We start from the raw sequence: 15,636 nt of genomic DNA, 5'->3' as shown, positions 1-15,636 counted from the left end.
GGGAATCCTCCTGGAGCTTGTCTCGCCCTGGCCGATCATCATGGTTGTGGTTAGCTCCGTTGTCCCTTGTTGATATGCAAGACGAGAAAGACGAGGAAGACGAGGACCAAGAGGACCCAAGCAGTAGGTCGCTTAACGTGGGGCTCAAAGCCTAATATGGGATCCACACGGTCTCTTTCCATTGGTCTGTGCACGAATCGGTGGGGGAAATGTGGGCATTCGGCCCTATCACAACACCTCGAATTAGAGGTGGCGGTCAGGCCAGAGTAGTCCGTAGCAATTTCTCCCGTTACCCAGTATAGACGAGTATCCGGCGAGTGTCCCAAGTGCTTCTGTATGTAAACAGGTGCCAGGTATGCTCCCTATTCGATCTCGGCCTCTCGCTGTGAAGCTTGCGACCGGCCACAGCAGTGTTTGCACTATCAGCATGTTTCATGCAGCCCCAGAGTCTATGTTTGCCAAAGTGGGAGAGGGGCATCCTCCCGCTTTCGAACAAAAAGAAGGGACATTTGCAGCCGACTAAAATATGCGAGTGTGCCTGGCATGATCGTAGGGCTTCCACTCCAAACAGCAGGGATTCCCAGGTCTGATCTCGACGCCGATTTGACAACAGGATATGCAGCACCTGAAGGGTCTGTGGTGCGTGTGGGTGGCAGATTTGGGTATTCAGGTCATCAAATGGTAATTGCGAGGAGTTGTTGACCCTAGCAATAGGATGTAAGAGTGGTGATATCATGACTTTCCCCTAGAAATCCTGCTCACCTCCACAATTACCGTCTGTCAGACCCTGGTGAGAACGCCGAGACACTCACGCCCGTGCTTGTGTAGGTCCTCCAGTGAACTACTTCCCTAAATGAGTCAGCCAGTCGCTTAGGATAAGTCAGCACAGTGCCGAGTGCCTTAAATACGACTCCCTTTCTATATTCCGTACAGAAGGAAAAGCAATGTCACGTGGCAACAATGGTAAAGACACTGTAAGAAGAAAGTTCGTCTGCGATAAACCAACTAAATTGATTGAGAGATTGTTCGCGACTGTGCTGGCAGCGTGAATATCGAGCAGCCTTGTGTTTGGGCTGATTTGGTCCACAAGACCCCCTCTTTAACTAGACTCCTGCTCTAGACATAAAAACAACGAGTCAAGATATGCAGGACCAAAAGCCAGTGAGACATGGGAGAGTATGTTGGATGGCCACTTTGTTCCATCCTGAATCAGTCCAAGCATATGGTGGTGCGCAAGGGGGAACTGAGACTGTGTTTTCAAAAGCTCCAGCTTATAGGACACGAGTGGTGCTAGGGTCCGAATCCAAGAGTACCATTAGATAGAGCTGGGCTGTTTGCACGGCTGGGGGGCCCTGCCTAACTTTCAGCGAGACCAGATAGCCGTCTTGTATGGAGTCGAAACCCGCCTCTCTCTAAAGGCGCCTTGCCTCGAACAGGTCGCAGGTATGCGTCCAAAGGGAACAGGCGAGTGATTCGGAGGTGGAAAGAGACGGGTTGGAACGGAAAGACAACGCCAGGGATGATTGCATCGTCAAATGCCCTCTCAGACTTCCGTTAGTTGAGTGACCAAGCACCGAAAGCCCTGCTTCGGTGACGATCCATCACATGTGAGAATCATCGAACAAACGCCCTGCCCAATATTAGGCATAGAGGCCGCCAGTCAAACGTGCTCGAGGCACCCACAAGGAGGAACTATCTTGGTTGATGGAGGGTTTCTTACCTTCGTTCGGAATAGAGGCCAGACTTGCTCAAGGATCATAGCCAGGAAATACGCCTGTTGCAGCAGCCTATCTGTGACCTAGTCACCGAACTAACTGGAGCCATCAGGACAGATAAGTCTCGTGAACACGGGCTCAAATCTTGTCGGACGGCCAAAATCAGTTTGCAAGCGGCCTTGGAGTGCAGCAGCATCGCATTGTCGTCTACAGGCCGACGAGTCTCCAGGCAGGCTTCATTTCCACGGTCCTGGACACCAGTTCGTCTCTCAGTCCATGTTCGAACTCGTATTTGATTGACCATCGAAGCCGCTGGGGGGGCCATACGCCCTATTGCATTGCCTATTGGTGCCAGCTGTTAGGCATCATAAGAGACGTCAGGGGGTGGCAATATTGTTGTCGCTCTCTTGATTGATTCGGCTCAGGGTCGAGGCGTCAGGCGAGAATAGCAACTAGGTGACCGACGGCGATTGGTACTGGTATCTTGTTAGACTAGATGAAAAGTCTATAGCTTGCAGTGTGTCCTGTGAAATCTTGATGCCCACAGATCAAACGACACAACACGCAGCGGGTATGGTGTCGTGGGCAAGTGACAAGTCTGCGCATTAGTAACTGTTCCTACTCGATGGTAACTGTGCATTGGGCTATGCGTAAAAAGCCACCAATAGTCCGACATTTCCATTGAGCGGTCTTATTGACAGTCGCACTTTGGGATTGCAAATTCGATGTTGATTCCTCAGAGACTGACCCCTTTGCTGGCTGGTTCCCGCCCATTTCGTCGTATCGAGCCTGGACACACACTCTGATCGATCAAACCGCACACGCCTAGGACCGATGATTCCTTCAAAAAAAAAAAAAATTCAAAAAAAAGAAAAAGGCCCACGAAAACACTGTCATTAGCAATCAGGCAACGTTCGAGGCCCCCAGAAGGTCAGAATGAGTTCCCTCTATTGTATTGTGGAAGGTGAAAGTTAACCTCGAAGTTGAATTAGTAATGCAGACTCGGGGCTGGGCAATCGGGCACAGCCTCCTTGAGCCAAGGAAATATGGTCTTGCACCACACGGGATTCATAATCATGGCCAGCAAACCAATTTGCCATGGCAGAATAGGGCCAGAGGTCTCTTGTGATGCTGTATTGGATGTTTTGATAGATGGCTGAGGACAGTTGAATATGCAGGCGCATGACCGCGTTCGTTGCTGCCTGTTAATTCGGATCTTCAAGGTCCCGAAGGATGGTTTTTGCCACGCTGAGCCTCTAGAGCAGAGAGATTCAGCCCCCAGAGCAACTAGTCACGGCGTCTACGGCCGAACTCTTTGAGATTTTGCATACTGGTAGACATCTAGCGAGCTGGGTTTCGTCGTTACAGTTTCTCGCTGTGGTCTGGAGGCATTCTGCAACATCACATCGTCGTCTAAAGAATGTCGCTTTCAGCCGCATACTAGTAATACACAGGCGACCACCGAAAGTTCCCAGGCGAAGTTGGTGGCCAGAAACACACTTCACCTGGCTGTCCCCCGAAAGCCGCAGGGGGCTGCGAAGGACGCGCTGACAGCAGGGCCAATCAATCCATATCCAAGTCACTTTCTTCTCCCTCCCCGTCCCCGTCGGCATGGGAGTCGTCATCGTCCATATCTTCGTCACTTCGCTCAGCAAGCAGATCTTGGGTGATTTCATCATTGAGATCTCTCCCTCTAGCTCGCGTAGACTGCGCGGACCTCACCACCTCAGGGACGGACTGGCGTGCCGGAGACTCACGCGCACGTCGCTTCTTGCGTGTCCCATTTGTGAGTGGTCGAGAGGGAGCTGCAGTGAGATTGTCTTCGGCGGCCTGGTGGCGTTGGAGTCGGGCATGATATACCGCCAGATCACGGTCTCCACCCCAGACTTCCAGGCGCCTCCCTGTCTTCCTCAATACCTTGGTCCATGTTTCCACTTCCTCACCGTAATCGTCGGGTTCGTAGCCAACAGGAACAGGTCCAGCTTCGGGATCAACGCTCTCGCCATGCCATCTGTGGCCAAGAAGACCGGCAAAACCAGTTCCTCCTGTCTCTTCTTCCTCTTCGCTGTCATACGTTGGAGGGAGCTCGCTGACTCGTCTAGCCACCTTTAGCAGCCATCTGCACCCTTCCCTCAACTGCCGTGCTTCTTTGAGGGCCTGCCTACGACGTCTCCGGAGCGACCATTCGACTCGACGCTGTCTATGTTCCTCTAGTTCGCGCTGATACCCTGTCCTGGGCTTGGCCTTGGTACCTGTCCCCCCGGCTGCCGGCTCGTGTCGGCCCCCTAGCACGTCAATCTCGTTCTTTCCTCGGTGTGCGCCAAACTGACCGATGACTGGATGATTACCACCACCGGGATGTAGGGGTTGAGGGGTCCCTCGGTACCGATCCGTTGTGTCTGGAGTCCCAGCATTGCGACCTGACTTGAGCAAGCTCCTGGGCCCATCGCTCTGTCTACCACCCCCTCGGCTTCGTGTCGGTGTGTTCTTCCCCCTGACACGCTTGTATCGTCCGCGGCCAGGGTGCGGGTCGACTGCTTCCCAATCATCATCCAGGCTGTCCGCTTGACCCCCGAGGGCGCTACTCATAACGTGTCCATGGTGACCAAGAGATTCAGGCGCTGGGGAACGTCCTACACCGGGACTTGCCCGTGAATCTGCGTCAGAGATAAGGGAGTCCTCGTCCCCGTATGCGGCGCTCCTCTTGAGACGTTTCAGGGCTTTATGGTCCGGATTTCCTGGGTCAGCCATAACCAATGGTGGTTCACTGGCGTTCTCCAGCATGATCCTCCGCCTTTCCTGGGTCATTTTCTCTGCAAAGGCAATCTCTTCCGGCGGGTCGACATTCTCAGCATCACCCTCTGCTTCTGTGATGGTAGTCAATTTGGGAACCAGTTGTGGTATTGTGTCGGGATCGTCGGGGTCATCATCTTCTCTATACTCTCCAGGACCGTACGGATTCCGCAGCGCGTCTTCCTTTGTGAAGTTTGACTCGAGATACCACCACATGAGCCACAAAAACGCTCTGGCCCTGGTCCCGGATGAGATGGTAGGTCGCATGGCAAGATCAAAGAAATCGACTTTATCAGTGAAGTGCATCTCGCTGATCTTGGGCGCAAACTGGGAGAGTACGAATATCAAATTGACCGGATTCGTCCTTGGAACTGGTTTAGCCTTGATTGTGGCTAGTGTCCGAGGTTCATCGGTGTCTTCGCTTGCGCCCTTGAGGATGCTCTTCAGCCTTGGGGCATCTTGCAGTGATTTATAGTCTCTTTGGCTTTTGTACGCTTGCAGAGAAGGGATGGAATGGTAGGTTCTTAGCTGCGCTCTCATCTCCGGGAAAAAGTTCAATGTCGTGTTCATGCGGCCGACGTTGACAAGCAGACATATCATGGCCATGTTGTGGGCAGCCTGTCGATCGACCTGAAGCCTGTCTTTGAGGATCTTGCTTGTCTTGGAACTCCTTGCCATGCAGTCCACGTATATGTCCGAGAAGAAGCAGCCGGGTTTTCCATCACTGATTCGCGTGAACACTGGCTTCGTGTCCTCGATGACGATGCGCAAGAATTCGTACTGGATTTCCTTGCGCCATAGAGGTGTGCCATCGGGCTTCTTGATGTGCCTAACCTTGCTCCCGGAGTAAACGGAGCCAACAGTGCCATTAGCCTGTCTTCTCGTGCCCACCGCGGTTCCTATTGTTCTAGGCTCTGACTCAGGAGTGGCCTCTGACTTTTTGGTTCGTGAAAGAGACGCTGAGATGACGCTGCCCTCATCCTCAGTGCCTTCGTGAGGTTGTTCATGTATCCAAATTGCACCTTTTCGCGGTCTTGCTTTTCTTGCCGATACGGTCTTTCGGGGTGCTCGACGACCGCTCGTAGGGGTTGGGCCAGCAGACGGTTCTTCCGTAGTTTCAACTTGCTCTTGTTCAAGTTCTGCCGGGTCGGGTTTCGTATCTTCCATCTGATCGTCGATGGTGTCGCCTTCTGAAGGTGCCGCAGACGGTTCGCGCGAGGTCATTTTGTCGTCGAAGCCAATGCGGCCGATTAAGGTAGAGCGATCAAGTAGGACTGATCACCGTGATGAGTACGGTGCAGTTGAAAAATGAACTTGGTTAATTGTCAAGAAGACACGGAGCATGCTACGCACTGCCCGCGACTCCGCCAAAAGGGCGAGGGATCACGGTCACACGTGATGTTAAATTCTTGGCGGCCTACTGGCCTTGCGCTTAGCCAGCCTCGCCGGAGGCCGGAAGCCCAAGACTTTTTCATATGGTAAAGGTTGTCCAAGTTGTCGACTTCAATTTCCCGTCATGGAGTCCTTACAACTTTCAGACCATGCTAAGAAATACCTCTGGTTTGATCCTATAGCTGGTAAGGTAATCCGCTGCACCTGATTCTCACATATATCGACCCCACGCATTTCTGAGAGATGAATTTCTCGTCGATCACCGGCTCATCCTCCTTCCAAACCCGACAAACCCGTTAGTCTCACCTCAAGTCCCATCAGTATGGAGACTATTGCTCGTCTCACATGGCACTGGAACCGGACAATGAAGACCCCAAAGAGGGCCATAACGCTGTGAAAGACGCTAAAAGGTAGAGACAAACCCCTGACATCTGACCAATGAAAGCATGCCAAACTAGCATTGTCACAGGAAGGGCGTAACGTTGCGAAAGCAGATCCGACTGGAAGAACATATACTGCGGCGAAAGCACTCCAATAGCTCATAAATCTGTCTCCTAAGGCTCGGAATCTCATTTCTTTCCCTGCTAGAATCCAGCTACAATGCGCTCCCTTCTTGCGCTGCCAGATCCAAGAGACTACGATGTTGATTTCCTATCAGGGTTTGTGACTGTGAGGCCCACGGAGCTACCGGGGTGCTATACACCCTGGTGCAAACTAATCTCTGATCTACCACATCTGCTCGAGTCCAAGACCCTCCAGATGCAGGTGGACAATCTCGAGATCCTCACCACGGACCATCTCACGACTCCCGAACACTGGCAACGTGCATACGTTGTCCTTGGGTTTTTGACCCAAGCCTACCTCTGGCAAGAGAAAAGCAAGCCCTCAGCAGTCATCCCAGCGAGTCTCGGTGAGCCCTTCCTTGAAGTCTGTGACCATCTTGGGACGAAACCCGTTTTGAGCTATGCCGGGCTCTGCCTGTGGAACTGGGTGCAAAGAGATCAAGATATCCGCTTGCCGTCGTCACAGGCTCTAGCCGATTTTCAGGACATCAAGTCATTTGCTTCTTTCACATGCACGCGGGACGAAGATGCCTTCTATCTGGTGCCTGTAATGGTCGAGGCCCAGGGCGGCAAGCTCATCAAGTTGATGCTCGATACAATAGCTGCAGACCAAAAGGGCGAGTCACCAAATCTGGTGCCAATATTGGATATTTGCGCAGCGACACTTACGACCATGGGAAAAACCCTTGCGGTCTTGCACCAGAATTGTGATCCAATGTTCTTCTTCCAACAGATACGCCCAATGCTCGGAGGCAGCGTGGGTGCGGAAGAAAAGGGACTGCCAAACGGCGTGGCCTTCAAACGAAGCAACGGATCTCGGGTCGTCGTCAAGTGCGTTGGGGGCAATGCAGGACAGAGTTCTCTCTTTCAATTTCTCGACCACATGTTTGGCATTCGCCATGAATCCAAAATGCTAATTGAGATGAGGGCCTATATGCCAAAGAAACACCGGGATTTTCTCGAAGCGGTTGAACTAATGCCTTCGTTGCGGGACATCATAGACCGACGTTCAGGAGACAGGGAATTGCACGATGCCTTCCAAAGCGTCATCGATGCATTTCAGAAATGGAGAACGAGTCATGTCATCATCGTGTCGAGGTTTATTGTCCAGCCAGCAGCACTTGAGGCGAAGAACAACGCTGCCGTTGAGCAAAGAGGTACAGGTGGCTCGCTCCCAATCCCGTTCTTGAAGCAATACAGGGATGAGACTGTCCTTGCGCCTCGATCTTGAATGGACCTCTTCACACCTGGTAGTTGGATGGTTGATGAAGATAGGAGTTTTGCAGATGGCCATCGGCTCTTACATATGCAGTCAGTCGGCTTGATAATCTCCCCAGCAGGTGTGAACATCATATCCGTGAATCATTCGTCCTTTATGACGCCCTCAAACTATGGTGTTAAAATGCTGGCCATCTCTCACCATCCACTACACATCAAATATCCTCCACTTTCACAGCATAGCCAACTAGTCCTTTTTCGGACAAATATGTAAAATACGGACTTAAGCTCTGTTAGCGAGAACCCGGGAGTGCACGATTCGCTCTCTTGTATTTTGTTGACGGAGATGAAGCGATGGAGTTAAGTGCCACATACATGTACAGCACTACATGGTTTTCTCCTAGAGACGATCTACGAAAGATCGATCAAGCAGAGTCCAGCACCAAGTCTATCCAAGACCACCTCCTATGCCTCGCCACCCTCGACACGGGAACGCTGTCGGTCGGGCCTCTTCGAACATGCCGAAACTGATCCAACCTCTTCGAAAAAGCAACAAGCTTGAATCGAGTGCTATGACATATCCCAATGGTGGCTGTCACACCTGTAAAATACGACGCATCAAGGCAAGAAGCCTCTCGTCATTATATGGACAGCAGCTGACATTTCATATCCCAAAGTGCGATGAGACACAACCGACATGTCAGAGATGTATTAAGTCTCGCCGAATATGCATCAGAACGACTGCCCAAAAGGCCAACTTTCTGATCCACATCGAAAATCGCTATGCCAGTGGGGAAACAAAGCGACCGAGAGGACCTCGCTCAAGCCTGACCCCAGCCATTTACTTCGACCTGCAAACTCGAGCTGTCATTTATTATCTGAACTATCATTTACGAATGCCAGCGGATGTGCAGTGCCTTCCAGGAAGCGTTGCAGACAGCATTGTTGAATGGGTCTCGGGAGCGACTATTCCAATGATTGATCTGGCCATCTCGTCCATTGCTCTCGCTATCTTTTCGCGGACGCAGCAAAATCCAGTGGCGGCAATGGAAGCATGCGCAAGGTATGATGAATTACTGCGGCATGCCCAGCTCATGATGCCAACCGTAGTCGAAACAAATATCGATGCCGCCTTGCTTGCCGTTTTCCTCATGAGTCGCTATGAAGACTCGGCGTATAACGCAGAAGAATCCCTGTCGAATGCTGCATTCAACAGTTTTACGCATCATGACGGTGCGATTTCGATTTTGAAAATCTGGAGACACCGCCATCCAAGAGACAGGCAGCCGGCAACTGATATCGTCAAGCATTCTCGGCGAGGCATCATCCGTTCTGCCATTCTACGGTACCTTGCAGTGCCGCCATGGCTCGAGGACGGTCGATTTTTTGGCGAGCGTGGGCAAGACCTCGAATACGATCGCATCCTGGTGCGAGTTGCGAATCTTCGTAATCAACTCATGGCTCTTCAACAGAATAATTCTCAGCTGAAAACTATCAGTTGTGAGCTATTCCAAAGCGCCCAGAAACTGAAGAGCGAAGCAGCAGGCTTAGACAAAGCATTGCAGGAATGGGCAATTCAGATCCCGAGTGCCTGGCATCCACGACGGCATCTGGTACGGACAGATGCGTCTTTACCTGCGGGCTACCTCTTCTCCTCCGTCATCTACAGTTACCCGAGTATTGCCTACGCTGCTGTGTGGCTCAATTACTCTGCTACAAGGATGCTGCTCAATCAAGCATGGTTGAGGATCCTTGAGCTCATTAAGCCATTTTCAGATGAGTCTGCCTGGAACCAACAAATGGAACTGTGTCGCACGCGCATCATAGTTACGGCTGAAGACCTGTCCTCAAGTATACCATTTGTTCTTGAAAGATGCAAGGTCACAAATGCGGGTGAACATCAAACGCTGACCATCTTCGGTACTAACGAGGAGATCAGGCCGTACGTAGCAAGTTTAGTTGCATGGCCCCTAAGTGTTGCTTCAGGGATTGGGAGCTTACATGTGGAGCAGAAACAGTGGTTCAGGACGCAGTTGGCATTGATCGGAAGGATCATCGGATCTGGAGTTCTGGCAGGTGTTGGCGCTGCAGGATTGCTTGATCTCTAACCACATCTCCTCCCTTTTTCTTCCTGCATCCGGCACCCATCTCGACTGATCGAGTTCGTCTACAACATGGTACAAGGTAAGGCTGGGCAAGCTGGGCTTGAGGTAAGGGACTGGACGCCCGCGGGGTTCGGTGGTCAATGGACCGATGCCAGCCTACGAGGCAGAAGCTCGAAGCTCCCTACTGGGCATGGCACCTCTCAAGGGGTACTAGGACGCGTTCCTCACCGTCTCTTCGATTTTCAGCTTCCCTGGCCTTTCTGCTCAACACATTCTCCTGAAGCTCAGCAAAATGGTCAATTGGATCCTCGGTGACAAGTTTTACGAGCGGTACCCGCATTTGGACGGCGTCAAAGCTCTGTGGGAAACGAAATGGAAGTTTCCCTGCTCCCTGGGGGTGTACCCTTTCCACGACGGCAAGCTCGAAGACTTTCAACCCATCTTCGAGAGCCTGATCAGAGATAACGTGAACGATGCCTACACAGATAAATACACCGAGTATTTTATGCCGACCGCCGAAAAACTCACCGATGCAGCCATGTCAACCCAAGCCTCGGACCGCGCGAAAGCTGCCGCTCTGTTCAAGCGCGCCGCGTGTGTATATCGGATATCTCGATTTCCTTCACTCGAGGCCGGCTCTGGATTGAAGAGGAAGGCGTTTGAGCTTCAAAAACAAGTATACTTAAGAGGTGCCGACTTGTGGGACGCTCCCATGAAAGAGGTCAAGATCCCACATACGGCTGCTGAAGGTGACGATGGCAAGGAAATACCGCTGTTTGTGAGGCTGCCCCGAGGAGCGAATAGTGAGAAGAAGTGCCCGGTAGTGCTCTTGATCACAGGATTGGATGGACATCGACCAGACAACACCGAGGTAAGGCAACCAGCACCACCGATCCACCTCCCAGACTGACCGTCACAGCGGACTGATGAGTTTCTTGCCCGTGGTTGGGGCTGCGTGATCACCGAAATCCCAGGAACAGCTGATTGCCCTGCGGCGCGTCGTGATCCGAAGTCTCATGAACGATTGTTCACGGCGATACTTGACTGGATGGACGAGCAACCCTACTTCAACATGCAAAAATGCATGGCTTGGGGTCTTTCAGCTGGAGGGTACTGTGCCATTCGGCTCGCACACACTCACCACTCAAGGCTTGCTGGCGTCGTTGCTCAAGGCGCCGGGTGCCATCTGTTCCTGAGTCGAGAATGGCTTGATCACGTCGACGACCACGAATATCCTTTTATCCTCAGCGAAGCGTATGTCGCAAAGTATGGATACAAGGACTGGGAAGAGATGAAGGAGAAGGCTCAAAAGGACTTCAGTCTTGTTGAAAGCGGCATCGTCAATGGACCCTGCTGCAGACTGCTCCTGATCAACGGCACACACGATGGACTCGTTCCTATCGAGGACAATATTCTTCTCATGAGCTACGGCCGCCCAAAAGAAGCTCGATTCTATGATAAAATGCTGCACATGGGCTATCCACCCGCAAATGAGAGCATCTGGCCCTGGATGGGGTCCATCATGGCGTCCGGGTCATGAATCCCGCGCCCGGATGTGAAGCAGCCGGTTGCAGCAGAATACCAATACATCGCGGGGTTTCCAGAAGACGGATCCGGCACGTTGGACTCGTACTCCCAATCCCCTCAGCGTACATGATCAATACCCTTGCGAATAAATCAGTTCCCAGCCTCTCGGAATGAATACCTTGCTGTCCTTAATATGCTTCACTGTCCAGGGTGTGTCGTTGGCGGCATCAGCCTCCTTCCCTATGAATCCTCGCAAATCATCCATTTCGTGGATGGCCAGATACTTCGGAGGCTCGCCTTCAGTGATAGGCAGCTTTGGCCCAATTACATACCTGGACGATCGACGATACCCAGGTAATTTGTGCAGCATATCGAGATGTTCTTCTCGATACCATTTGTCAAAGTCGGCCTCATCCACCGGGTCCATCTCGACGGTCAGGCAAAATGGGGGGGCGGCTGAAATGGCATCAGCAACTCTTAATCTTTTCCCCGATGATACGTCGTTAGCCATGGCCCCAGATACTCACATTCCCCCTTTCCATCGGGATCATAGTCTTGCACCAACTTATAATTCCTTGCGTTAAAATCGCCAACCTCAGATGTCGCCTTTTTGTCAGGCCACATAACGCTGGAGTGCCGCACGTCATTCAAATACTCTTTGGAACTCAGCGGCTCTTCAAAGTTGCTTTGGTATAGAACCAAGTACTTGCGTGGACGCCTCTCTTTTGGTTCAAGAGAGAAGTCGAAGTTTTCGCGATACATGGCGGCGCGCACGGTGGCCTTGCTGTTCACTAAGTCCGGGACCTGGCATTGATGAGCTCGACGTCTCCGAGAAGGGACGATTAAGGATACGAACGTGTTCTTCGATATACCATTTCTCCCACAAATCATCGTCAATCCCAGAATCGGGCAAGGGTCGTGAGTTGACCCACAGAAGATATTGTTGAGGCATCCTCTGCTGCGTCTCTCGGAGGTTATGCCGGCCAGGTGCGCGAATGATTCTGCTAGGAAGTTCCTTGGATGAGACGTTTGATTATGGCGGCCAAAATCTTTGACCTTCAACACCCATTGTTGCAGCCTCCAACTTATACATATCTCTGGTTCAACAGGGTTTCGTACCCCGCACTACAGCCCAACGGCCTCGAGATGCCATCCGAGGCTATCAACGGCCAGCTCACCGGAAGCAAAAATGGCGCTGTCTGACAAAGCGTGTATCCTCGGCCACCGCTGGGAGGTCTTCGCGGTCGAGAGGAAAGCGACCTTCACTTGCAGTGGAGGTTAATCATGTCTTTGGCAACCGTGGTCCTGTGTCTAGATCGTACAGGATAAGTTTATTAGAACGACGGCCACTTGGTCGGTATCGAAACCATTCCACTAGGGTATGTACTCATGTTTTTGGCGGTCAGACTGAAGTTATTCTTCGAATTTAGTTGCCAGCTGATGGTGGAGCCTGAGGTTCGCACTTTGCTCAGGTAAAGGTATCTTGGCCCTCGAACACGGGCTTGTTTTGTTGATGGCAAAACTGACGGCTTATTCGTGGACAACCACTGAGTCGAGGCGTCCATACATAGTCTATGGCTGAAGGCTGTGAAAGAACCAAATTGACCCAGACTGGTCGGCCAAACACCCGTTGGCCATCACTGACTGATGCCCCTTGAGTTGTAGCACAGCAGGGGGACGTTATGACCGACCGATCAGGATGACCCTACTCATTGAGCTCATTCTTCCGAGACAGTCTCAGACTTTTTAGATGATCACCAAGTCTTATCACCACTAGACCTTAACGTCGTTTGTGACCGCGGAGCGGCCACAGCAGGCAAGTCTGGCTCATGATGCCGCACTTTTGGGGACCGAATGCTTTGTTAAGGAGCTTGCAGATGCATCTATTCCTTTCGGATGTTGGAAGCTTGGCTCCGAGCAAACCTCCCACCGATTTGGGCGTGATACGGAGGCGACGCGAGATAGTCCAGCGACGTTCGCGGTATCGTGGGCGGTATTTGGAAATACACCATGCACTATGGTGGGACGTTGAGTTACCGAGAAACATCACGCTGATACGGCTTTTAGCCCACTTCAACTATGTTTCGGGCGGATAAGAGAGTTCATAAGAGCGCTGGACCAGAGCTCGAGAGCGGCGACAGCGTCGCAGACGGCGTTTCCAGTGTCGAATGGCAGCCTAAAGTCGACTGGATTGTAAGTGGATGGGCAGAAACAGTAAATCGCTGGCCAACGAGGTTGCGAAGAAGCCATGCCACCAAATGTCATGCCATATTATTTCGTGAAATCTCCGAGTTAGAGTTTGTAACTCAGCTAGCAGCTTGCAGCTGAATGCTCTCTTCCAGATTCCATTTTATCTCTTCTGTCTCACTCTCTCAAACTTTGTCGTCACCTGGGCTTTTCTTAGGTAAGAAGAATTGGGCCAACAAAGTGGAAAAGAAAAGGCTCCGATCCCCAGCTCTTGCTCGCTCCTCCGTCTTCTTCACTTCTCAGAAATAGTAGCCGGTCCTGACCAATACACATCTTCCTGCGACCATCCTATCTCTCGGCGTATTTGCCATGGCTGGGCCTGCGTCGTCCACGTCTGCGTCTAACGCGGATGTGGCACAGTACTTGAAGATCTCTCTTAATGCAATTGATGCCGCTGATCCACAACTGAGAGAGCTCAACCGGACAATTCACGGCAACCCCGAACTGGCGTATAAGGAATTCTTCGCCGTGAAGACCATCTCTACCTTCCTGCAAAAGGAAGGCTTCTCTGTCACCGAGCAGACGTACGGTCTCGAAACGTCCTTCACGTGTGAAGTCGGCAATGGCGGGCCCTTGGTCATCATCTGCGCAGAGTACGATGCGTTGCCCAACATCGGCCACGCCTGCGGCCACAATCTGATCGCCACGTCCTCGATCGCAGCATTCCTCGGCGCCGCAGCAGCTTTGAAATCCTCCGGCTTACCGGGACGGATACGCCTTCTCGGCACGCCCGCTGAGGAAGGTGGCGGGGGAAAGTGCAAACTGATCGATGCCGGCGCCTTTCGCGAGAAAGACATCGTGGCTGCGATTATGGCGCACCCGGTCACGGCTCACCAGTTCCGCGGCGGCTACACGGGGCTGGCGGGGTTGAAATTCATCGCCTCCCATAAATTCCGGGTCGAGTACCGTGGCAGACAGGCCCACGCCGCCGGCGAACCGTGGAACGGCGTCAATGCCCTCGACGCGGCCGTGGCGGCGTACAACAATGTGTCGATGCTGCGGCAGCAGATGAGACCGGACGAGCGCGTGCACGGCGTCATTGAGGATGGCGGGACGGTGCCCAATGTCATCACCGCCTACACCAGGATGAATTGGTACGTGAGGGGTCCGAACATGGTGAGGGCAGACAGTTTGCTGGACAAGGTCAAGAAGTGTTGCGAGGCAGCGGCGGCGGCCACGGGCTGTGACATCAGTTATATTCCGTGAGTTTTGACTCTACATCTCCCCCCTCCAGCCCCTTGGCACGCTGTGATGATGATTTCGTGGGTTTTGCATGGGGTCCTTTGGCTGACAACGCGGCTTTCGGTCCTAAGGGCCCCTTCATATAAGAATCTCCGGGTGAATCTGCCCCTGTGCCGGCAATACGCTGAGGACATGGCGACGCTGGGGGAGAAGATCATGGTCAAGAACGACGAGTCGTACACGGCGTCAACAGACATGGGTAAGCAAAAGAAGCCACCTTCCCTTCCTTCATTCCATCACATCACCATCACAGCGCCAAAAAGCAAACCGCAGTCAGTCCGGCCGGTTAACCTTAACCCATGCGCCTCGCAGGAAACGTCTCGTTCGAGGTCCCGAGCTTCCACGGCGCATTCCCCATCCCCACGGACGCGAACGTCTCAATGCACCATCCGCGCTTCGCCGGACACGCGGCAACAGACGAGGCGCACAGGGCGGCAATCCAATGCGCCAAAGGGATGGCGATGCTAGCGTTACGCGTACTCACCGACCCGCGTCTTGGGGAAGAAGTAAGGAAAGATTTTGAGAATCTGGACGATGACTGATCGAGTTCTGTAGAGAATAACTGAATTGATAACCCCTTGAAAGAGATCTGCTCCGAAATGTAGATTCATGGATTGCTCTTTTCTAGGTCTTTGATAACTTTCGACAACTAACAAACCGAACGGCGATATCTTTAACCGTAGTCTGAGTGCGGGCGAAGGATATGAATTGACCTTGACGCCGGAATAGTTACCTGACTGTCTATGATCTATATCAATACAATTGAGGAAAGCAGATGAATCTAGATGACCCGGCCGGTACCCAGGCTAGAGATGCGTATCTCAACCCTCTCTG

At 52.3% G+C, this 15,636-nt stretch overlaps 6 protein-coding genes across 6 annotated transcripts; 4 read left to right on the top strand and 2 right to left on the bottom strand.

Moving 5' to 3' along the window:
* Window positions 1–3,278: 3,278 nt before the first annotated feature.
* Window positions 3,279–5,732, bottom strand: A1O5_12242 (uncharacterized protein; the record flags this gene model as incomplete). Its single annotated transcript, XM_007752811.1, has 1 exon — window positions 3,279–5,732. One exon carries the CDS (start codon window positions 5,730–5,732, stop codon window positions 3,279–3,281), a length of 2,454 nt encoding a protein of 817 aa, XP_007751001.1.
* A 768-nt stretch (window positions 5,733–6,500) lies between these two features.
* A1O5_12241 (uncharacterized protein) lies at window positions 6,501–7,694 on the top strand (the record flags this gene model as incomplete). Its single annotated transcript, XM_007752810.1, has 1 exon — window positions 6,501–7,694. The coding sequence occupies one exon, from the start codon at window positions 6,501–6,503 to the stop codon at window positions 7,692–7,694; it is 1,194 nt and encodes a 397-aa protein (XP_007751000.1).
* Window positions 7,695–8,199: 505 nt separating this feature from the next.
* On the top strand, window positions 8,200–9,789 carry A1O5_12240 (uncharacterized protein; the record flags this gene model as incomplete). The annotated part of the gene is made up of 1 exon (XM_007752809.1): window positions 8,200–9,789. One exon carries the CDS (start codon window positions 8,200–8,202, stop codon window positions 9,787–9,789), a length of 1,590 nt encoding a protein of 529 aa, XP_007750999.1.
* Window positions 9,790–10,078: 289 nt separating this feature from the next.
* Window positions 10,079–11,326, top strand: A1O5_12239 (uncharacterized protein; the record flags this gene model as incomplete). Its single annotated transcript, XM_007752808.1, has 2 exons — window positions 10,079–10,657; window positions 10,706–11,326. The coding sequence occupies 2 exons, from the start codon at window positions 10,079–10,081 to the stop codon at window positions 11,324–11,326; spliced, it is 1,200 nt and encodes a 399-aa protein (XP_007750998.1).
* Window positions 11,327–11,443: 117 nt separating this feature from the next.
* A1O5_12238 (uncharacterized protein) lies at window positions 11,444–12,075 on the bottom strand (the record flags this gene model as incomplete). Its single annotated transcript, XM_007752807.1, has 2 exons — window positions 11,444–11,769; window positions 11,841–12,075. The coding sequence occupies 2 exons, from the start codon at window positions 12,073–12,075 to the stop codon at window positions 11,444–11,446; spliced, it is 561 nt and encodes a 186-aa protein (XP_007750997.1).
* Window positions 12,076–13,869: 1,794 nt separating this feature from the next.
* On the top strand, window positions 13,870–15,344 carry A1O5_12237 (uncharacterized protein; the record flags this gene model as incomplete). Its single annotated transcript, XM_007752806.1, has 3 exons — window positions 13,870–14,762; window positions 14,874–15,001; window positions 15,115–15,344. The coding sequence occupies 3 exons, from the start codon at window positions 13,870–13,872 to the stop codon at window positions 15,342–15,344; spliced, it is 1,251 nt and encodes a 416-aa protein (XP_007750996.1).
* Window positions 15,345–15,636: the final 292 nt, after the last annotated feature.

This window comes from Cladophialophora psammophila, assembly GCF_000585535.1.
Source record: "Cladophialophora psammophila CBS 110553 chromosome Unknown aczJe-supercont1.32, whole genome shotgun sequence".
Lineage (NCBI taxonomy): Eukaryota > Fungi > Ascomycota > Eurotiomycetes > Chaetothyriales > Herpotrichiellaceae > Cladophialophora > Cladophialophora psammophila.
The sequence above is the reverse complement of the archived record's forward strand: the minus strand, read 5'-3'. Positions and strand labels throughout refer to the sequence as shown.